The sequence below is a fragment of the Bombina bombina genome, chromosome 1, assembly GCF_027579735.1.
Source record: "Bombina bombina isolate aBomBom1 chromosome 1, aBomBom1.pri, whole genome shotgun sequence".
NCBI lineage: Eukaryota > Metazoa > Chordata > Amphibia > Anura > Bombinatoridae > Bombina > Bombina bombina.
This window is the reverse complement of record NC_069499.1, coordinates 25,517,606-25,543,972: the sequence shown is the minus strand read 5'-3', so window position 1 is coordinate 25,543,972 and position 26,367 is coordinate 25,517,606. Positions and strand designations below refer to the sequence as shown.

Here is a 26,367-nt window from a genome sequence, read left to right as displayed (position 1 = left end):
AGTTAACTCATAAAACTCATAATTCAGACAGAGCTTACAATTTTATATATGAACTTAACTCTTTCTCATGGTCGCCTTTGTTGAAACTTTCCACAAGAGCATCCTGATGTAGTCTCAGGAACATGCATGTATAACACTGGTGTCTCGTGCACACTTCAGAACCTACCTTAGTATGCTCTTCGCAAAGGGGCTAAAAGACACTATGAGAATGAGGTAAATCAGATAATTGAAATCAGTTAATAAATTTATATTCACTCTCTCTGAATCATGGAAGTTTTATTTTGCTGTTTGTGTCCTGTGTAGTTTAGTAGCTTAGAACATGAAGCAGCTGATACATTACCGGGTATGTTCCGATTGTCGCTGATGTTCTGCCGCACAGTATAACGCTTTGTCTCGTGCGCAGGTTTTCTTCTGTGACGAGGGCTATCAAGGCCAGCTGAGCCGCTGTGTACAAGCCATGAAGGGACTATGTGACACAGAATCTCACAGTATTGTCGCAGAGTGCGTCAAAAAGGAAATTGAATTACAAAACCACGTTGCTGACATTTACCAGAAATTACTGCACTCTCCGGGTCAAACGAAAATGTTTAGAAAAGAGTAAGTAAATTGATTGTAAACTTTTTTTTTATTGAATACCTTTAAGTTATTTTTTAATAGAAATCATAAATTAACCACTGAATATTACAATGCAAACAAAATAGATGTTTCATTTTATTTGAATTTCTTTTCATTGGCCAGTTAAAAACAGATAAATTAGCTCACTTCAGACAGGGACCGTTCAGTATAAAGGAGGGTCACAATGCACTTCAGAATGTTTAAATTTAAATTACAGGAAAATTAGGTAAAATGAACAATAATAAGTGTATTGCAATGTCTTTTCTATATGCGCAATTAAACATTTTGGGCCAGATTACAAGTGGAGCGGTATATAACATACGCTAACTCCACCAGAAGTAAGCTTTTTGCGTGCGTCGGGTAGCACTCGTATTACAAGTTGAATGTAAAATGTTTTCGCTCTCGCGCTAACCCTATGTGCGCAAGAAGCCGTAATTAGAATATTGTGATCGCTTTAACGTATTCCCCCATAGAAGTTAATGGAGCAAAAACCCTAACACCCTACTCGCGTGCAAATCCGATTGCATATTTTCAAGTGCACTAACCCGACATATATATTATATATATGTACTGTATATATATATATATATATATATATATATATATATATATATATATATATATAAATACATAGAACCTTTTAATGTGAAATATTTTTAGTAAATACACAGTATAACACATTATTAAATATGAATATTGCATAAATATGTTTTCAGCTACTTGACTGCAAAGGGCTCCAATGCACTTATGTATAGTGCCCTCCACTAATATTGGCACCCTTGGTAAATATAAGCAACGAAGGCTGTGAAAATGTTTCTTTATTGTTTAACCTTTTGATCTTTTGTTAAAAAGATGCTCAAAAATACTCTGCTCTGGATATCAAGTAATTACAAACACAACACAGGTTTATAAAAAAAAAAAAAAATGTTTTAAATATATGTGTGGTACATTTATTGGCACCCGTTTAGTCTATACTTTGTGCTACCTCCCTTTGTCAAGCTAACAGCTCTGAGTCTTCTCCTATAATGCGTGATAAGGTTGGAGAATACATGGCAAGGGATCTGAGACCATTCCTCCATACAAAATCTCTCCAGATCCTTCAAATGTTGAGGTTGACGCTGGTGGACTCTCCTCTTCAGTTCACCTCACAGGTTTTCTATGGGGTTCAAGTCAGGTGACTGGGATGACCATGGCAGGACCTTGATTTTGTGGTCAGTAAACCATTTTTGTGTTTATTTTGATGTATGTTTTGGATCATTGTCCTGCTGGAAGATCCAACCACGGCCCATTTTAAGCTTTCTGGTAGAGGCATTCAGGTATTCATTTAATATCTGTTGATATTTGATAGTGTGATGCTTCATCAACAGTAAAGCAGTCCAGCAATTCAGGGGTTAAGGCAAGAAGAGTAGTGAAAATAGGCAGAGTTCATCAATGGCAAGGCAATCCAGCAATTCAGGGGTTAAGGCAAGCAGCGTAGTCAAACAGGCAGAGTTCATGAACAGTTAAGCAATCAGCAATGCAGAGTTTAAGGCAAGCAGAGTAGTTAAACAGGTAGAGTTCATCAACAGTTAAGCAATCAATTCAGGGGTTAAGGCAAGCAGCGTAGTCAAACAGGCAGAGTTCGGCAACATTTAATCAATACAGCAATTTAGCATACAGATATACAGCACCCAGGAGCACAAGAAGTAACACCTATACTTGGGCACAGGTAAGAGAGACTGAGGCCTTTATATAGGGAAAACACGGCGGGTGTTGATAATGTTATCACCGTGCTGCAGTTACACTGCCGTATCCCTAGCAACAGGAGGAGTGCCTGAGTCCATGGCAACGGCCAAAGCAGAGCAGAGGAGCAGCGTGACAGATAGAGCCCATGATGCCATGTATCCTAACAAAATGTCCAGGGCCTCTTGTAGAAAAATATCCCGAAAACATTAAAGATTCACCACCATATTTAACAGTGGGCACAAGGTACTTTTCCATATGGCTACCTTTCTGTGTGCGCCAAATCCACCTCTGGTGTTTATTGCCAAAAAGCTCTATTTTGGTTTCATCTGACCATAGAACCCGATTCCATTTGAAGTTTCAGTACTGTCTGGCAAACTGAAGATGCTTGAATTTGTTTTTGGATGAGAGTATTTAAAGTTCCAGTAGTGTATGGAAAACTGAAGATGCTTGAGTTTGTTTTTGAATGAGAGTAGAGACTTTTTTCTTGAAACATTTCCAAACAACTTGTGGTGATGTAGGTTCGTCGGATTGTAGTTTTGGAAACTTTCTGAGCCCAAGACGCAACTAACTTCTGCAATTCTCCAGCTGAGATCATCGGAGATATTTTGACCACCTGAACCATCCTCTTCACAGTGCATTGAGACAATATATATACACACGTCCTCTTCCAGGTTGATTAATAAACATTTCCAGTTGACTGAAACTTCTTAATTATTGCCCTGAAGGTGGAAATTGACATTTTCAATGCTTTTGCTATTTTTCTATTATTATTCTTATAGTCACTTCCCATTTTGTAAAAAAAATCTGTGAAAACAAATCACAAAGAAGAGAGGGCGCAAGATATTGCAAGATAAATGGCACAGATAGACAAATGTGAAAAATAAATACTCACAAAAGAAGCAGCACCTATGTGCTGATTGGGACAGGCTGGGGAATCGCAGTGACCCAGCTACACTGATCCTGTAGCAGGATAATGAGTTCCAAAGTATCCAAATATTGATTCTGTGAAAAGGAATCACAAAGAGGGCACACCTCCTAGTGTAATATTGCAAGATAAATGGCACCGGTAAACGTGTGTGAAGATCATATACTCACAAACGAAGCAGCACCTATGTGCTGATTGAGACAGACTGGGGAATTTCAGTGACCCAGCTAGACTGATTCTGCAGGAGAATGATGAAATCCAGTGTGTCCGGACAAATGAACAGGCTTAGACTTCCATAAAAATGTATTGTCCAATTGTTCAAAATTCAAGGGATATGAACAGTTATACCCCAATACATAAAAACAAATGTTTAAAAACAGTCGCAACACGTTTCTCAGCCAAACAGGCTGTTTCCTCAGGCATCTGTTGGACTAATGGAAGCTAAAGCCTTTTAAACAATACCTTTCCCTAATGGACCCTCCCACTTCATGTGTAGGTAATTAATTGTAGTTGTGAGGTTACTAGGACCACATGATTTGTTTCTAATAGTGAAAATTCCCCCATTCACATATATATAGGAAATAATTTAATAAGATAATTTTTCCAGTGCCTTAGATAATTCATATATTAATTACCATACAATATCATTTTCCTACTGTACTTGAACACCCATATAGAATATGCAAACTAATACAATAACAATATATAATATCAAAACAAATACATAACAATACAAGATAGATCAAAATATCACATAATACATGTCATGAACTCAGAAAGAAGATATACCCCCCCATCAAAAACCCATATGCTTCTCTTTGTTTAGAATAGAAACCCCTGTATCTATCTCTTTCAATGATTCAGAACTTTCTTCATATGTCACGTCAAAGTTAAAATGGATGCAATCTTACCTGCATCAGTTGAAAAAACCATGTTTCAATTTCTTCCCATTTTGTGAAGCTCAACAACCTTTTCCTGCACATCACAGCTATATTCCTTGGTCTTACCCATTGTGGTGAATGACTAAGGGAATTTGGCTTATGTTTTACCTCATATTTATTCCCCATGTGGAACAGGAAGTCATGGTTAAACAATTTCCTGTTTCTAGTTACCCAGGTGTACTACAAAATGTAAAATATCAGTGGGAATATACTTCAAATATATTTTTCCTATATGAATTCACACGAGTGCCAATAATTGTTGCACATATATATATATTTAACAACGATTATTTTTTTGAAGGATAAACCTGTGTTGTGTTTGCAATTGGTTGATATCCATGAGAGCAAAGTATTTTTGTGTATCTTTTGGACAAAAGATCAAAAGGTTAAACAATAAAGACAATTTATGCATAGCCTTCTTTACTCATATTTACCAAGGGTGTCAATATTAATGGAGGGCACTGTATATGTCTATATGTGTGTACATATGTATTCATGTGTTTATATTTATATATATGTCTGTAAATGCATATATACACATATACATACATAAATAAACACACACACACACACATATATATATATATACACACGCACACATATATATATATATATATATATATATATATATATATATATATATATATATATATATATATATACATATAACACCACACACATATATACACATAAATAAACACACACACACATATATATATATATATATATATATATATATATACACACACACATACTGTATTAGCACTACACACATATATATATATATATATATATATATATATACACATACTGTATTAGCACTACACACATATATATATATATATATATATATATATATATATACACATACTGTATTAGCACTACACACATATATATATATATATATATACACACACACATACTGTATTAGCACTACACACACACACATATATATATATACACACATACTGTATTAGCACTACACACATATATACACATAAATAAACACACACACACACATATATATATATATATATATATATATATATATATATATATATATACACACACACACACATACATTTACATCTTGAGACATGTACTGTATATGTATTTATCTTTATAGGATAGGATCAGCCAATAGAACTTCAAATCAGCCAATAGAATTTCAGTAGCTCTCATCCTATTGACTGATTTGAACAGCCAATAGGATTTCAGTAGCTCTCATCGTATTGGCTGAATTGAATTTCAAAAATCAAATCAGCCAATAGGAATGCAAAGGAAGCCATTTTGAAAAAGCTCCCTTGCATTGAAGATTCAGTTTACGGCGGCGACCGTATGAAGAGGATGCTCCGCGCCAGATGTCTTCAGGTTGGAGCTGCTCTGCGCCGCCGGGATGAAGATAGAAGACGCCGCCTGGATGGATGAAGACCTCTTCGCCTAGATGAGGATGGATGTCCGGACTTCAAAAACTGTAAGTGGATCGTCGGGGGTAAGTGTTTTTTTAAACTTTTTTTTGGTGTTTTTTTTTTTAGATAAGGGTTTGGGCTTGTCTTAAAAGAGCTGAATGCCCTTTTAAGGGCAAGAAGAAGAGCTGAATGGGTGGTGGGTTTTACTGTTGGGGGGTCTTTGTATTTTTATATTGTATTTTTTTTAGGGAAAAGAGCTGATTTCTTTAGGGCAATGCCGTACAAAAGGCCCTTTTAAGGGCTATTGGTAGTTTATTGTAGGCTAGGGTTTGTTTTTTTTGGAGGGCTTTTTTATTTTTATAGGGCTTTTAGATTAGGTATAATTCTTTTTATTTTGGATAATTTCGTTTGTTATTTTTCGTAATATAGTATTTTTTTATTTTCTGTAATTTAGTATTTTTTTTATTTTTTGTAACTGTAGATTTAATTTTTTTAGTAGTGTTAGTTTTTTTTAATGAGTATTTTAATTTATTTAATTGATAGTTTTTTTAATTTATAGTTTAAACTTAGTTTTTTTTAAATTTCCCAGATAAGTTTTTATTTATTTTAAGATAGGGATCTTGTAATTTTTATTTAAAGTTAGGGTGTTGTTAGGTTTAAGGGTTAATAGTTTAATTTAGTTTTTTTTTATGTGGGGGGCTGGCGGTTTAGGGGTTAATAGCTTTATTTAGTGGCAGCAATGTCAGGGAGCGGCAGAATAGGGGTTAAAAACTTTATTTAGTGACGGCGATGTCGGGGAGTGGCGGAATAGGGTTTAATATCTTTATTATAGTGTGGGCGATGTTGGGGGGCTGAGGAATAGGGGTTAATAACTTTATTATAGTGGAGGCGATATTGGGAAAGGCAGATTAGGGGGTTAATAGATTTATTTTGGTGGCAGCAATGTCGGGAGCGGCAGACTAGGGGTTAATAACTTTGTTTAGGTGTTGGCAATGTTGGGTGCAGCAGATTAGGGGTATTTAGACTTTGGTTTATGTTTGGGTGTTAGGTTTAAACGTATCTTTTTTTCTTCCTAAATGGAAAGAGTCCACAGCTGCATTCATTACTTTTGGGAAATAAGAACCTGGCCACCAGGAGGAGGCAAAGACACCCCAGCCAAAGGCCCAAACACTCCTCCGACTTCCCTCATCCCCCAGTCATTCTTTGCCTTTCGTCCCAGGAGGTTGGCAGAGAAGTTGTTTTGTCTCTTATGGAGGGTAGTACTCTTCGGCATCAGACGGGAGTTTTAAGTAATCCCATCAGTCTCTCAGTGAGGGCCTGGATGAAAGTCTGGAGATGCAGGGAGAGTCTTTCTGCGAAACCATCCCAACTCATATTAACAGCTCCACAAGCAATCAGCGTTGTTGAACTTCGTTTCGCTGCCTGCTTTCTTCTCTCAAGTCCATGGCGGAGGCGCTGCTACTATTCGTTACACTTGAAGGGCCGTGTTCCTGTTCCACGGGGTAGATTCCGGTAAGATTGTTTCATTTTACTTCATCAGAATGTACTGTAACTTATTCCCGTAAAATCAATCTTGCGGGACTTATTAAGTATATTTGTAGGGCCTCAGTGAGGCTCCTTTGGTATCTTGGAATCCAGGGTTAATATCTCCTGAGGGGGATTATTGAACAGGGTTTTTTTTTAATCATGTTTGATTCAATCTGCTTATGTGTAGTGTTAACTGGGCTCTTGGCTTAGAACATAAAGGCCTTTGGAAGTGAAGCGACCTTATGGTTGGGTGCGCTTTTTTTTTTTTGGACTGTATGGTCCACCTTGTGACTGGACATGTTTACGTTCTGGTCTTCCATTTCCGCATTCCTGACCGTGTGGTGACTGAAAAATTAGAGTCTGCTTGTGTCTGGTTCTAGGAGGTGGTGAGTTCCCCAGCCATTGTGGGTGTCAGGTGCCGTTTAAGTTTTTTCTTAGTCTATATTATTATATTCTCTATCTAGTTATGGAGGATTCTGATGCTGAGACTGTTCAAAATTCAGATTCTTTGACTTGTGAAGAATGTGAATTGGCCCTGTTGACACAGATCAATCAGTTATGTTCGATATGCCGTATTAGAGCACCCTGTTCCTCGGCTCAGGGAATCAGGGGTCTGCTGAGCCATCTGCCTCTGGGGGTTCTGTCCTCCGAGAGGCGAGTTCCCTACCGCTCCCTATTACAACACATGCGGGTAACCCAGATTATGTTTATCCCTCCTTACAGGGTGGCTTGTTTGTTTTCACTTTCACATATTTTTGGTGATTGTGCATCTGCAAAGTCCAAACGTTTATTTGGGTTTGCGCTCGTGCCCAATCGTCCCGGGTCTACCGGCCTTCGGTGGGCCTATACAGATCCCTGCGGGTGTAGCTGTCCCCTTCATGAACTTCTGGGATCGATTCTCCCTGTTTGCTTCTGCTGAAGTTTAAGGGGCACGTTAGTCCTAGGTTTGTCTGTTTTCCTTCCCCTCTGAGGGAAGATTTAGCCAACTTGTCAGTTATGACCCCCAGCTGCGGCTGGTCCTGCTGGGATTCAGATCTTCTGTCCTGTGGCTTATGAAGACACGTGGCACCTGTTCTGCCTGGCTGGTCCGGTGGGGCGCTGAGTGCTCACATTATCATTTGTGTGTTTTCCTGTTTTCCTTTACAAGTTCAGCTAAACACTCTAAAAGGGAGGATTGTGTCAGTCCCTAGCATTCAATCTGGTGACCGGGTCAGTGGAGTTCCGCTGCGTTACTCTCTTTGCTCCGATTTCCTCTGGGCCTAGAGTTTCTTTCCTTTCTTGGGAGGATTGGGGGCTTAGCGCCTCCTTACCGCTGTTTTGAGCGGTTTGGCCTTCTGAGGCTCTGTAATTCTCCTTGGACTTGTTCCTGCTGTGGTTCTCTTCTTGAGACCTTTCGGACATCGTCCGTTCCTCAGGTTCCTTAGGGGGACGTGGTTCCCTTCGGGAGTTGGTTCCTTTATAGGGACATGGGCAGTGTGGTCTCCTTGAGCTCTGTTTAGGGTTTCTTCCCTGGAGCTGGGGGATGCTCTGCATCCTTATTTTATCTTCTCCTCTGATTTTTGGGGGTGATATAGAGACTAGCCTTTGTTCGAGTGACTTTGTCCTTGAAGTATCCCCTTGTTCTACTCGTAGTGTGGCTATTGCGCCTAGGGCTCTAGTGACCTTGTTTCGGTCTTTGCTTCCTGTTCTGCTACCCGGTTCTAAACCTTGTGGTTTCTATTTGGATTGAGCGTTGCCTCCCCTTTTTGTCAGGACCCATTTAGGTCTTGATTTGGGGGGTTTTCCTTTTATGGAGTTTGTGGTAACCTTTCGGTTTCCATTTGGTTCTTCCTTGCCTTATTCATTTGGGAGTTTCGGCGGGGGTTGCCTTCGCTAGTAAAGGGTGTGTGGTGGGGGACCGACTGTTGGACGACGGTGTCCCCCGGAGGACTGTTGGCTTAGTTGTGTCTGATGTTGCAGTCTCTAGCAAGGCTTCCGGGCTATCTGCTGGTCAGTGTCCTTGGGGCCTTTTTTCCCTTTCTGTTTTCTCGGCTTCGGACGAAGCAGGTTTTTTGTTGGGTAGTGGTTTTCAGACCTGGTGCCCTCAGAATGGGCTGCCTATTGTACCCTCCCGTTTTGGCATTCAGTGTCCTTTATAGCTTGGGTATTTTTTCCCCAAAAGTAATGAATGCAGCTGTGGACTCTTTCCATTTAGGAAGAAAAACATAAATTTTGCTCCCCACCTGTCTTTTTTTTATGTGGTGCGTCTTTGTTGTTTATTCTTCTGGCACCTTTTCACCCTGATATTTCTTCTACTGTACCTTGTTCCTCTGCAGAATGACTGGGGGATGAGGGAAGTAGGAAGAGTGTTTGGGCCTTTGGCTGGGGGGTCTTTGCCTCCTCCTGGTGGCCAGGTTCTTATTTCCCAAAAGTAATGAATGCAGCCGTGGACTCTTTCCATCGGAAGAAAAGAAAATGATCAGGTAAGCATAATTTATGTTTTTTTTCCCCATAGACATCAATGGGGTTGCGTTACGGAGCTTTTCATTCCGCAATCGCAGGTGTTAGGTTTTTTTTCTAACACTTTCTCCCCATTGATGTCTATGGGGAAAGCGTGCACGAGCACTTCAAAGCAGCGCTTGTATTTTGTGCGGTATTGAGCTTAACACAACCATATCGCACGCACAAGGCGGTTTTTTCAACTCGCAATGGCAGCGGTATGGAGGGTGAAATAACGCAACTTTTGATGCATTCGTTTTGCACCCTCTATAGCGCAAAACTTGTAATCTAGGTGTATGTGAAAAGGGGTCAAAATCATATGTAAAGTACCATTTAGACTTGTCGCTTTCAATCAAGATTCTACCAGTCAGCTAATCAGAAAACGACTGTCACATGTAGCCACCAATCACTAGTCATTTTCTGCTTGGAAGCTTTAAAGGGACACTGAACCCAAATTTTTTCTTTCAAGGTTCACATAGAGCAGCAATTTTAAGCAACTTACTAATTTACTCCTATTATCAAATTTTCTTAATTCTCTTGGTATGTTTATTTGAAAAGCAAGAATGTAAATTTAGATGCCGGCCCATTTTTGGTGAACAACCTGGGTTTTCCTTGCTGATTGGACAGCACCAATAAACAATTGCTGTCCATGGTTCTGAACCAAAAATGTGCTGGCTCCTTAGCTTTGATGCCTTCTTTTTCAAATAAAGATAGCAAGAGAACGAAGAAAAAATGATAATAGGAGTAAATTAGAAAGTTGCTTAAAATTGCATGCTTTATTTGAATCATGCAAGAAATTTTTTTGGTTTAGTGTCCCTTTAAGGCTTGAGGTTCCCGAGAGCGATTTTACCTTTATGTTCTGATCCAGCTGCACAGTAATTGCTCAGATCAGTACAGGATCTTATTTACATCTGGTCCTAACTGACTGCAATAAAAGGAGATAAGATAAAATACTCAGTAAGAGTTGTCCCTTTGCTGCTGTCTGTACTGTGCAGAATGACAGTTGTAAATACTTTGAGAACAGTTATTTTGTTTGCAGGTGTTTTGCATTGCAGTGCATATTTACTAATATGTACTAATAGTCGATAAGCCTGCCCAGAGGACAGTCTAATTATTTTTTAAACTACATATTTGCCGCGAGCGAGAGGCGTGACTTTCCACAAACGTGCAGTGTTTGATTGTCACTGACGCATATGTTAATTCCTATCCCCGTAAAATATTTTTGGAAGTTGCGATCGGCAATTTCCGTAACTCCGCCCATACATAATTTATACTATATCAATGCATAGTTACTGTATCAATAATGTAGACACTGACACAGAAAAATAAGCATTAATAAAAATGTCAGTGTCTACATTTGATTTTTTTATTTTCTGTAATGTTAGCTTTTTTTATTTTTTGTAAACAGTTCTTTTTATTTTTTGTAACTTTAGAATGTATTAGTTTAGGTATTTTGTGTTTATTTAATGGGGTGTTAGGTTAGGGGTTGTTAGGTTAGGGGGTGTTAGGTTAGTGTACTGTACTTAGTTATTTAAATAGTTATTTGCGTTGTGGGTTTTGGCGGTTTAAAGGGTTAATGAGTTAAATAGGTTTATTGCGATGTAGGGGTTTAGGGGTTCATAGGGTAAATAGGTTTATTGCAATGTAGGGGTTTTGCGGTTTAGGAGTTAATACTTCGTGTAGGATTTTTTTTTGTTATATTTCGTGCAGGCAGTGTTTTTTTTTAAATACTTTAATGTGGGCGATTAGGTGTTGCTTTTGTAATGCTCCGTTTGCCTTCACTGCATCCACCGGGATGCAGCTCATGCTGCATCCCCTTCGGTGGATTCTTTCACCACCCTACCATTTTCGGAATTCACCTGGATGCAGCTTTGCTGCATCCAGGTGAATTCTTCTGTCTTCGCGCTGCCAACATTCCATTGAGGATGCGTGCGCAACTGCCGACGGTGACGGACATTACAAACGCAATTATAGTATAGATATGTGTGTATAAGTGACTGTTATCCTATAAAGTGAATTACTTAATTTATCCCATGTTGGGCCAGATTACGAGTGGATCGCTTACTTTGTCGCACGAGCGAAATCAGGGTTATCAGGGCTGTTTGCAAACGTTGGAAGGAGCTTGCGTATTACACGTTTAAAGTAAATCGAATGTGTGAGGGCAATCGCAATTTACACTAGAATCATTGCCGGGATAATAACACTATTTAATAAATATGCATTACACAGTACAGTTACACTTAAAATAACACTATTTAATAAATATACCTTACACAGTACAGTTACAATTATAATAACACTATTTAATAAATATACCTTATACAGTACAGTTACACTTATAATAACACTATCTAATAAATATACCTTACACAGTACAGTTACAATTATAATAACACTATTTTATAAATATACCTTACACAGTACAGTTACACTTATAATAACACTATCTAATAAATATACATTACACAGTACAGTTACACTCATAATAACACTGTCTAATAAATATACATTACACAGTACAGTTACACACATAATAACACCATCTAATAAATATACATTACACAGTACAGTTACACTTATAATAACACTATCTAATAAATATACCTTACACAGTACAGTTACACTTATAATAACAATATCTAATAAATATACATTACACAGTACAGTTACACTTATAATAACAATATCTAATAAATATACATTACACAGTACAGTAACACTTATAATAACACTATCTAATAAACATACATTACACAGTACAGTAACACTTATAATAACACTATCTAATAAATATACATTACACAGTATAGTTACACTTATAATAACACTATCTAATAAATATACCTTACACAGTACTGTTACACTTATAATAACACTATCTAATAACAATACATTAGACAGTACAGTTACACTTATAATAACACTATCTAATAAATATACCTTACACAGTACAGTTACACTTATAATAACACCATCTAATAAATATATATTACACAGTGCAGTTACACACATAATAACACCATCTAATAAATATAAATTACACTGTACAGTTACACTCATAATAACACCATCTAATAAATATACATTACACAGTACAGTTACACACATAATAACACCATCTAATAAATATACATTACACAGTACAGTTACACACATAACACTATCTAATAAATATACATTACACAGTACAGTTACACTCATAATAACATTATCTAATAAATATACATTACACAGTACAGTTACACACATAATAACACCATCTAATAAATATACATTACACAGTACAGTTACACTCATAATAACACCATCTAATAAATATACATTACACAGTACAGTTACACATATAATAACACCATCTAATAAATATACATTACACAGTACAGTTACACACATAATAACACCATCTAATAAATATACATTACAAAGTAGAGTTACACACATATTAACACTGTCTAATAAATATACATTACACAGTACAGTTCCACACATAATAACACTATCTAATAAATATACATTACACAGTACAGTTACACTTATAATAACACCATCTAATAAATATACATTACACAGTGCAGTTACACACATAACACCATCTAATAAATATACATTACACAGTACAGTTACACACATATTAACACTGTCTAATAAATATACATTACACAGTACAGTTCCACACATAATAACACCATCTAATAAATATACATTACACAGTACAGTTACACTCATAACACCATCTAATAAATATACATTACACAGTACAGTTGCACACATAATTACACCATCTAATAAATATACATTACACAGTACAGTTACACTCATAATAGCACCATCTAATAAATATACATTACACAGTACAGTTACACATATAATAACACCATCTAATAAATATACATTACACAGTACAGTTACACACATAATAACACCATCTAATAAATATACATTACAAAGTAGAGTTACACACATATTAACACTGTCTAATAAATATACATTACACAGTACAGTTCCACACATAATAACACCATCTAATAAATATACATTACACAGTACAGTTACACTCAAAATAACACTATCTAATAAATATACATTACACAGTACAGTTACACTTATAATAACACCATCTAATAAATATACATTACACAGTGCAGTTACACACATAACACCATCTAATAAATATACATTACACAGTACAGTTACACACATATTAACACTGTCTAATAAATATACATTACACAGTACAGTTCCACACATAATAACACCATCTAATAAATATACATTACACAGTACAGTTACACTCATAACACCATCTAATAAATATACATTACACAGTACAGTTGCACACATAATTACACCATCTAATAAATATACATTACACAGTACAGTTACACTCATAATAGCACCATCTAATAAATATACATTACACAGTACAGTTATACTTATAATAATACCATCTAATAAATATACAGTTACACACATAATAACACTATCTAATAAATATACATTACACAGTACAGTTACACACATAATAACACTATCTAATAAATATACATTACACAGTATAGTTACACACATAATAACACCATGTAATAAATATACATTACACAGTACAGTTACACTCATAATAACACCATGTAATAAATATACATTACACAGTACAGTTACACTCATAATAACACCATCTAATAAATATACATTACACAGTACAGTTACACTCATAATAACACCATGTAATAAATATACATCACACAGTACAGTTACACTCATAATAACACCATCTAATAAATATACATTACACAGTACAGTTACACTCATAATAACACCATGTAATAAATATACATTACACAGTACAGTTACACTCATAATAACACTGTCTAATAAATATACATTATACAGTACAGTTACACTCATAATAACACTATCTAATAAATATACATTATCTAATAAATATACATTACACAGTACAGTTACACTCATAATAACACTATCTAATAAATATACATTACACAGTACAGTTACACACATAATAACACTATCTAATAAATATACATTACACAGTACAGTTACACTCATAATAACACTGTCTAATAAATCTACATTATACAGTACAGTTACACTCATAATAACACTGTCTAATAAATATACATTATACAGTACAGTTACACTCATAATAACACTATCTAATAAATATACATTACACAGTATAGTTACACACATAATAACACTATCTAATAAATATACATTACACAGTACAGTTACACTCATAATAACACTATCTAATAAATATACATTACACAGTATAGTTACACACATAATAACACTATCTAATAAATATACATTACACAGTACAGTTACACTCATAATAACACTATCTAATAAATATACATTACACAGTACAGTTACACACATAATAACACCATCTAATAAATATACATTACACAGTACAATTACACACATAATAACACTATCTAATAAATATACATTACACAGTACAGTTACACTCATAATAACACCGTCTAATAAATATACATTACACAGTACAGTTACACTCATAATAACACTGTCTAATAAATATACATTATACAGTACAGTTACACTCATAATAACACTATCTAATAAATATACATTACACAGTATAGTTACACACATAATAACACCATGTAATAAATATACATTACACAGTACAGTTACACTCATAATAACACCATGTAATAAATATACATTACACAGTACAGTTACACTCATAATAACACCATCTAATAAATATACATTACACAGTACAGTTACACTCATAATAACACCATGTAATAAATATACATTACACAGTACAGTTACACTCATAATAACACCATCTAATAAATATACATTACACAGTACAGTTACACTCATAATAACACCATGTAATAAATATACATTACACAGTACAGTTACACTCATAATAACACCATGTAATAAATATACATTACACAGTACAGTTACACTCATAATAACACTATCTAATAAATATACATTACACAGTACAGTTACACACATAATAACACTATCTAATAAATATACATTACACAGTACAGTTACACTCATAATAACACTATCTAATAAATATACATTACACAGTACAGTTACACACATAATAACACCATGTAATAAATATACATTACACAGTACAGTTACACACATAATAACACCATCTAATAAATATACATTACACAGTACAATTACACACATAATAACACTATCTAATAAATATACATTACACAGTACAGTTACACTCATAATAACACCATCTAATAAATATACATTACACAGTACAGTTACACTCATAATAACACTGTCTAATAAATATACATTATACAGTACAGTTACACTCATAATAACACTATCTAATAAATATACATTACACAGTATAGTTACACACATAATAACACCATGTAATAAATATACATTACACAGTACAGTTACACTCATAATAACACCATGTAATAAATATACATTACACAGTACAGTTATACTCATAATAACACCATCTAATAAATATACATTACACAGTACAGTTACACTCATAATAACACCATGTAATAAATATACATTACACAGTACAGTTACACTCATAATAACACCATCTAATAAATATACATTACACAGTACAGTTACACTCATAATAACACCATGTAATAAAAATACATTACACAGTACAGTTACACTCATAATAACACTGTCTAATAAATATACATTATACAGTACAGTTACACTCATAATAACACTATCTAATAAATATACATTACACAGTATAGTTACACACATAATAACACTATCTAATAAATATACATTACACAGTACAGTTACACTCATAATAACACTATCTAATAAATATACATTACACAGTACAGTTACACACATAATAACACTATCTAATAAATATACATTACACAGTACAGTTACACTCATAATAACACTGTCTAATAAATATACATTATACAGTACAGTTACACTCATAATAACACTGTCTAATAAATATACATTATACAGTACAGTTACACTCATAATAACACTATCTAATAAATATACATTACACAGTATAGTTACACACATAATAACACTATCTAATAAATATACATTACACAGTACAGTTACACTCATAATAACACTATCTAATAAATATACATTACACAGTATAGTTACACACATAATAACACTATCTAATAAATATACATTACACAGTACAGTTACACTCATAATAACACTATCTAATAAATATACATTACACAGTACAGTTACACTCATAATAACACTATCTAATAAATATACATTACACAGTACAGTTACACTCATAATAACACCATCTAATAAATATACATTACACAGTACAGTTACACACATAATAACACTATCTAATAAATATACGTTACACATTACAGTTACACACATAATAACACTAGCTAATAAATATACATTACACAGTACAGTTACACACATAATAACACTATCTAATAAATATACGTTACACATTACAGTTACACACATAATAACACTAGCTAATAAATATACATTACACAGTATAGTTACACACATAATAACACTATCTAATAAATATAGATTACACAGTACAGTTACACACATAATAACACTATCTAATAAATATACATTACACAGTACAGTTACACACATAATAACACTATCTAATAAATATACATTACACAGTACAGTTACACACATAATAACATTGTCTAATAAATATACATTACAGAGTACAGTTACACACATAATAACACCATCTAATAAATATACATCACACAGTACAGTTACACACATAATAACACTATCTAATAAATATACATTACACTTTACAGTTACACACATAATAACACTATCTAATAAATATACATTACACACATAATAACACCATCTAATAAATATACATTACAGTTACACACATAATAACACTATCTAATAAATATACATTACACATTACAGTTACGCACATAATAACACTATCTAATAAATATACAGTACACAGTACAGTTACACACATAATAACACCATCTAATAAATATGCATTACACAGTACAGTTACACACAAACACTATCTAATAAATATACATTACACAGTACAGTTACACTCATAATAACACTATCTAATAAATATACATTACACAGTACAGTTACACACATAATAACACCATCTAATAAATATACATTACACAGTACATTTACACACATAATAACACCATCTAATAAATATACGTTACACTGTACAGTTACACACATAATAACACTATCTAATAAATATACATTACACAGTACAGTTACACACATAATAACACTATCTAATAAATATACATTACACAGTACAGTTACACACATAATAACACTATCAAATAAATATACATTACACAGTACAGTTACACACATAATAACATTGTCTAATAAATATACATTACAGAGTACAGTTACACACATAATAACACCATCTAATAAATATACATTACACAGTACAGTTACACTCATAATAACACCATGTAATAAATATACATTACACAGTACAGTTACACTCATAATAACACCATCTAATAAATATACATTACACAGTACAGTTACACTCATAATAACACCATGTAATAAATATACATTACACAGTACAGTTACACTCATAATAACACTGTGTAATAAATATACATTACACAGTACAGTTACACTCATAATAACACTATCTAATAAATATACATTACACAGTATAGTTACACACATAATAACACTATCTAATAAATATACATTACACAGTACAGTTACACTCATAATAACACTATCTAATAAATATACATTACACAGTACAGTTACACACATAATAACACTATCTAATAAATATACATTACACAGTACAGTTACACTCATAATAACACTGTCTAATAAATATACATTATACAGTACAGTTACACTCATAATAACACTGTCTAATAAATATACATTATACAGTACAGTTACACTCATAATAACACTATCTAATAAATATACATTACACAGTATAGTTACACACATAATAACACTATCTAATAAATATACATTACACAGTACAGTTACACTCATAATAACACTATCTAATAAATATACATTACACAGTATAGTTACACACATAATAACACTATCTAATAAATATACATTACACAGTACAGTTACACTCATAATAACACTATCTAATAAATATACATTACACAGTACAGTTACACACATAATAACACTATCTAATAAATATACATTACACAGTACAGTTACACTCATAATAACACTATCTAATAAATATACATTACACAGTACAGTTACACTCATAATAACACCATCTAATAAATATACATTACACAGTACAGTTACACACATAATAACACTATCTAATAAATATACGTTACACATTACAGTTACACACATAATAACACTAGCTAATAAATATACATTACACAGTACAGTTACACACATAATAACACTATCTAATAAATATACGTTACACATTACAGTTACACACATAATAACACTAGCTAATAAATATACATTACACAGTATAGTTACACACATAATAACACTATCTAATAAATATAGATTACACAGTACAGTTACACACATAATAACACTATCTAATAAATATACATTACACAGTACAGTTACACACATAATAACACTATCTAATAAATATACATTACACAGTACAGTTACACACATAATAACATTGTCTAATAAATATACATTACAGAGTACAGTTACACACATAATAACACCATCTAATAAATATACATTACACAGTACAGTTACACACGTAATAACACTATCTAATAAATATACATTACACATTACAGTTACACACATAATAACACTATCTAATAAATATACATTACACACATAATAACACCATCTAATAAATATACATTACAGTTACACACATAATAACACTATCTAATAAATATACATTACACATTACAGTTACACACATAATAACACTATCTAATAAATATACAGTACACAGTACAGTTACACACATAATAACACCATCTAATAAATATGCATTACACAGTACAGTTACACACAAACACTATCTAATAAATATACATTACACAGTACAGTTACACTCATAATAACACTATCTAATAAATATACATTACACAGTACAGTTACACACATAATAACACCATCTAATAAATATACATTACACAGTACATTTACACACATAATAACACCATCTAATAAATATACGTTACACTGTACAGTTACACACATAATAACACTATCTAATAAATATACATTACACAGTACAGTTACACACATAATAACACTATCTAATAAATATACATTACACAGTACAGTTACACACATAATAACACTATCTAATAAATATACATTACACAGTACAGTTACACACATAATAACATTGTCTAATAAATATACATTACAGAGTACAGTTACACACATAATAACACCATCTAATAAATATACATTACACAGTACAGTTACACACATAATAACACTATCTAATAAATATACATTACACATTACAGTTACACACATAATAACACTATCTAATAAATATACATTACACATTACAGTTACACACATAATAACACTATCTAATAAATATACATTACACATTACAGTTACACACATAATAACACTAGCTAATAAATATACATTACACAGTACAGTTACACACATAATAACACTATCTAATAAATATACATTACACAATACAGTTACACACATAACACTATCTAATAAATATACATTACACATTACAGTTACACACATAATAACACTATCTAATAAATATACATTACACAATACAGTTACACACATAACACTATCTAATAAATATACATTACACAGTACAGTTACACACATAATAACACCATCTAATAAATATACATTACACAGTACAGTTACACACATAATAACACTATCTAATAAATATACATTACACAGTACAGTTACACTCATAATTACACCATATAATAAAATATATTTAAAAAATTGCACAAAAAAGTTTTAAGGGCTCAAAGATATGAGGTATCAGGTGTTAGAGAAAAAAAGTCAGGCTTTAACATAAAGATACAACACATATATATATATATATATGTGTGTATTGGAGCCCTTTGCAGTCAAGTAGATGAAAACATGAAAAAATCATATTTATGCAATATTCATATTTAATAAAGTGTGTAAAGTGACACTGAACCCAAATTTTTTCTTTTGTGATTCAGATAGAGCATGAAATTTTAAGCAACTTTCTAATTTAAACCTATTATCAAATTTTCTTTATTCTCTTGGTATCTTTATTTGAAATGCAAGAATGTAAGTTTAGATGCCGGCCCATTTTTGGTGAACAACCTGGGTTGTCCTTGCTGATTGGTGGATAAATTCATCCACCAATAAAAAAGTACTGTCCAGAGTTCTGAACCAAGAAAAAAGCTTAGATGTCTTCTTTTTCAAATAATGATAGCAAGAGAATGAAGAAAAATTGATAATAGGAGTAAATTAGATAGTTGCTTAAAATTGCATGCTCTATCTGAATCACACAAGAAAAAAATTGGGTTCAGTGTCCCTTTAACTGTGTAGTTACTGTAAATATTTCACATTCGAATGTTCTTCACATAGGGGAATATGTTTTAAGTATTTATAAATAGATATTCCTATATATATCTGTAAATATCTATACCTATATATAATCATCTATTAGCACTGCAAAATCTGTTTGTGCTCTACAAATAACCGATAATAATATATATATTTACTGTATATGTGTATAGATATTTATATTGAACCAATAAAACATAATTCATATACATATGTCTCTATTATATTTATATATTTAGATACGACACAGAGAAATCTTGTCTGGAGCTGAATTTGCAAAGACTGAAAGAGACGCTTGAGGTTGATAGTCCCAGAGAAGAGCAAGATGTGACGTCACTGCAGGGCAGAGTGCACAAGCTCCAGGTGCGTCTGGGTGATAAACAAATCCGAACTTGGAATCCTTTCTCCCATTCCCCTCACATAAAACCTCATCATTTTCTTTTAGGATTTACAATTTTAAACAACTTTCTAGTTTACTTCTATTTTCAATTTTTCTTCATTTTCCTGTTATCCTTTGTTGAAAAGCAGGACAGTAAGTTCAGGAGCGTGCATGTATCATCATTTGCAATAGCACTAGATGGCAGCACTATTTCCTGTCATGTAGTTCTCCAGATGTGCACGCTGGCTACCTGGGTATCTATTTAACAAAGAATAACATGAGAACAAAACAAATTTGTTAATTGAACTGAACTGGAAACTTTTTTTAAATTGTATTTCTTTTACAAGATATGACAAGTCCACAGATTTCATCCTTACTTATGGGATTACGCCTCCTGTTTAGCAGTAAGTGGCAAAGAGCACCACAGCAGAGCTGTATATATAGCTCCTCCCTTCCCTCCTCCCCCAGTTATTCTCTTTGCCTGTGTTAGTGATAGGAAGAGGTAAAGTGAGGTGTTAGTTTAGATTCTTCAATCTTTTTTATTTTATAATGGTGCCAGTGAGTACTATTTTTCTCAGGGAGAAATCGTCAGTCTATAACTTCCCAAGAGGAGTGGAGACATCTTATTTTCTGCCCTGATGTTGATGATCTTAGCACACGTTATCTAAGATCCTGCTGGGGAGCAGTTGAAGGTAGTGCAAAGAAACATCTTCAGTGTGGAGAACCGTGTCATGCTACAAGCAGCATTGAGGTATGTTCAGTCATTTGTTTCTGGGGAGACTTGATACATCAGAACAGGCTGACATTATTCCCTAATTAGGGAGGGGTAATCAGTATGCACTATAGGAAAAATGGTGTACCTGGAATTCCCTTTTATTTTGCTTATTTAATAGTGTGTTTGGCGTTTTCACTTTAAATAAACTGTGTGGGCTGACGCTGGGAGATGCTGTTTGCATGACGTTATTATGGCTTCATAGCTGGCTTGACAGAGATCGATAGTCAATACTGTTGCACTTTTATTATGTAAAGTGCGTGTATAAGAGGGGCACATGGCGTTTTTTAGTATAAGATTGGAAGACCGACATGTTGTTTTGTCGTCCCATGCGGGTCTCAGTACAGCTCGAGTTATGCCCACGGTGGGCGGGGCCTATTTTTATGCAGTATTCTTCCGGATCGGCAGCAGGGTCCTGAGGCTCCGGTGGGGCCTAAGTCAGTTTTGCACTCGTTGGGTTCAGAGAGTCTTGGGAGCGCTTCTTCTGGTGGATCAGTGCGGTCCGGGGGCAGGTAGGCGCCACAGCAGAGCTGTGGCGAGGTGCAGGGGCCTGAAGTGTGTTTAAAAATTGGATTAAAGTTGACAAAAATTGATATATAACTTTTCCAAGAACTGAGTAATATTGTTAAGTTAATTTGGGCACATAAGGGCACTTTTTATTGTTGTGAAAGTTGTATTGACTGATTGCAGTAAAATTGTTGCGCTTTTATTATTTAAAGGCGCAGTACACCTTTTTAGTTCAAATTTTTTGGCTATGTAATTTGACTTCAGAGCTCAATATATCAAGTAAAGAACGACTATTATTGCTATTGCTAGTCTGTTTAACATGTCTGAACTAGAGGAAACTACTTGTTCTATGTGTTTAGATGCCATTGTGGAACCCCCTCTTACTTTTTGTTCCTCATGTACTGAAAGGGCCTTACAATGTAAAGAGCAGATTTTCTTTAAGGAAAGTGTGTCTAAGGATGCTTCTCAGTCTGATGAGAATCAGGGTATGCCGCTACTTTCTCCCCAAGCGTCACAACCTTTAACGCCCACCCAAGCGACGCCAGGTTCTTCAACCGCGTCTACCTCATTTACTCTGCAGGATATGGCTGCAGTTATGTCATCTACCCTTACAGAGGTGTTATCTAAGTTGCCAGTGTTACAGGGCAAACGCAGCAGGACAGAAGTCAATTTGAATAGTGCGACCTCTGATGCTTTGTTGGCTATTTCCGATGTACCCTCACAGGGATCTAAATTGGGGGTCAGGGAACTTCTGTCTGAGGGGGAACTTTACGATTCGGGAAGTATGTTACCTCAGACGGACTCGGACGTCATGTCCGTTTAGATTTAAGCTTGAACACCTCCGCCTGTTACTTCGGGAGGTTTTAGCGACTCTGGATGACTGTGACTCTATTGTGGTACCACCAGAGAAATTGTGTAAGATGGACAAATACTTAGAGGTGCCTGCTTACTCTGATGTTTTTCCGGTTCCTAAGAGAATCTGGGAAATTATTAAGCGGGAATGGGAAAGACCGGGTATCCCGTTCTCACCTTCTCCTAATTTTAATAAAATGTATCCCATATCTGACACTGTTCGGGACTCTTGGCAAACAGTCCCTAAGGTGGAGGGAGCTATATCTACCCTGGCTAAGCGTACGACTATCCCTATAGAGGACAGTTGTGCTTTCAAAGACCCCATGGATAAGAAGTTGGAGGGTCTTCTCAAAAAACTCTATGTTCATCAAGGGTTTTTATTGCAACCGACGGCCTGCATTGTAACAGTCACGACTGCGGCTGCTTTTTGGTTTGACGCCCTAGAAGAGTCTCTTAGAACTGAGACTTCTTTGGAGGAAATACAGGATAGAATTAAGGCCCTTAAGCTGGCTAATTCTTTTATTACGGATGCTTCCTTTCAGATTACCAAATTGGCGGCTAAGAGTTCGGGATTCTCCATCTTAGCACGAATTACGGGAGGTAAGGGTCACCTTCTCCCTCAAGATAAAACATATAAGCAAAGGGGACGACAGAGTAATTTTCGTTCCTTTTGAAATTTCAAGGGAGTCCCCTCTTCCTCTTCCACTAAACAGGAAGGGAATTATTCACAAGCCAAGCCCACATGGAGACCCAACCTGTCTTGGAACAAGGATAAACAACCCAAGAAGCCTGCTGCTGCTACCAAGACAGCATGAAGGGGTGGCCCCCGATCCGGGACCGGATCTAGTAGGGGGCAGACTTTCTCTCTTTGTCCAGGCTTGGATAAGAGACGTTCAGGATCCCTGGACACTAGAAATTGTGTCTCAAGGTACCAGAGGAAGGTTTCTTCTTTCTCGATTGTCTGTAGACTAGATAAAAAGAGAGGCGTTCTTACGTTGCGTAAGAGACCTCTCCTTCATGGGAGTAATTTGTCCCGTTCCAATACAGGAACAGGGACAGGGGTTTTACTCAAATCTCTTTGTTGTTCCTAAAAAATAGGTAACGTTCCAACCCATTTTAGATCTCAAAAGTCTAAACAAGTTTTTCAGGGTTCCATCCTTCAAGATGGAGACTATTCGGACAATTCTTCCATTGATCCAGGAGGGTCAATGTATGACTACCGTGGACTTAAAGGATGCATATCTTCATATTCCTATCCACAGAGATCATCACAAGTTCCTAAGGTTTGCCTTTCTGGACAAACATTTTCAGTTCGTGGCCCTTCCTTTCGGTCTGGCCACGGCGCCCAGAATTTTCACAAAGGTTCTGGAGTCTCTGCTGGCGGTTCTCAGGCCGCGGGGTATTGCAGTGGCACCTTATCTGGACGATATTCTGATCCAGGCGTCGTCTTATCAGCTGACGAAGTCTCATACCGACATTGTTCTGTCCTTTCTAAGGACTCACGGGTGGAAGGTGAATCTGGAAAAGAGTTCACTAATTCCACAGACAAGGGTTCCTTTCCTGGGAACTCTAATCGACTCTCTATCTATGAAAATCTTTTTGACGGAAGTCAGAAAGTTAAAGACTCTGAATACATGCCGATCCCTTCAGTCCAATCCTCGGCCGTCAGTGGCTCAGTGCATGGAGGCAATTGGATTGATTGATGGTGGCTGCAATGGACATCATTCCGTTTGCACGTTTTCATCTCAGACCTCTACAACTGAGCATGCTCAGACAATGGAATGGAGATTATGCAAATTTGTCTCCTCAAATAGATCTGGATCAGGAGACAAGGGACTCTCTTCTTTGGTGGTTGTCGCCGGATCATCTGTCCCAGGGGACATGCTTCCGCAGACCCTCATGGGAGATAGTGACAACGGAAGCCAGCCTAATAGGATGGGGTGCAGTCTGGAACACCCTGAAGGCTCAGGGTGTGTGGATTCGGTCAGAGTCTCTACTTCCCATCAATATTCTGGAGTTGAGAGCAATATTCAATGCGCTTCAGGCTTGGCCTCAGTTGGCTTCGGCCAAATTCATCAGATTCCAGTCGGACAACATCAATCATCAGGGAGGAACAAGGAGTTCCTTAGCGATGACAGAAGTATCCAAGGTAATTAGGTGGACGGAAGCTCACTCTTGTTATCTGTCAGCAATCTACATCCCAGGAGTGGACAACTGGGAGGCAGATTTTTTGAGCAGACAGACGTTTCATCCAGGGAATGGGAACTCCATCCGGAGGTCTTTGCCGACCTGATTTTCATATGGGGCAGGCCGGAACTGGATCTTATGGCATCTCGTCAGAATGCCAAGCTTCCGAGATACGGATCCAGGTCCAGGGATCCTCAGGCCGAACTGATAGATGCCTTGGCAGTGCCTTGGTCGTTCAACCTAGCTTATGTGTTCCCTCCATTTGCTCTCCTTCCCAGGGTGATCGCTCAAGTCAAACAGGAGAGGGCTTCAATGATTCTCATCGCGCCTGCGTGGCCTCGCAGGACTTGGTATGCCGATCTGGTGGACATGTCATCTCTGCCGCCGTGGAAGCTTCCATTGAGGCAGGACCTTCTCATTCAGGGACCCTTCCATCATCCAAATCTAAT

The 26,367-nt window shown here is 35.2% G+C and overlaps 1 protein-coding gene across 1 annotated transcript in view; it reads left to right on the top strand.

Annotated features, from left to right (window-relative positions):
• Positions 1 to 26,367, top strand: part of SYNE2 (spectrin repeat containing nuclear envelope protein 2) — a 799,180-nt gene that overhangs the window by 252,348 nt on the left and 520,465 nt on the right. The window contains exons 24-25 of the mRNA XM_053697281.1: positions 404 to 597; positions 21,461 to 21,584. Coding sequence (XP_053553256.1) covers positions 404 to 597; positions 21,461 to 21,584 — 318 coding nt within the window. The remainder of the gene's footprint in view (positions 1 to 403; positions 598 to 21,460; positions 21,585 to 26,367) is intronic.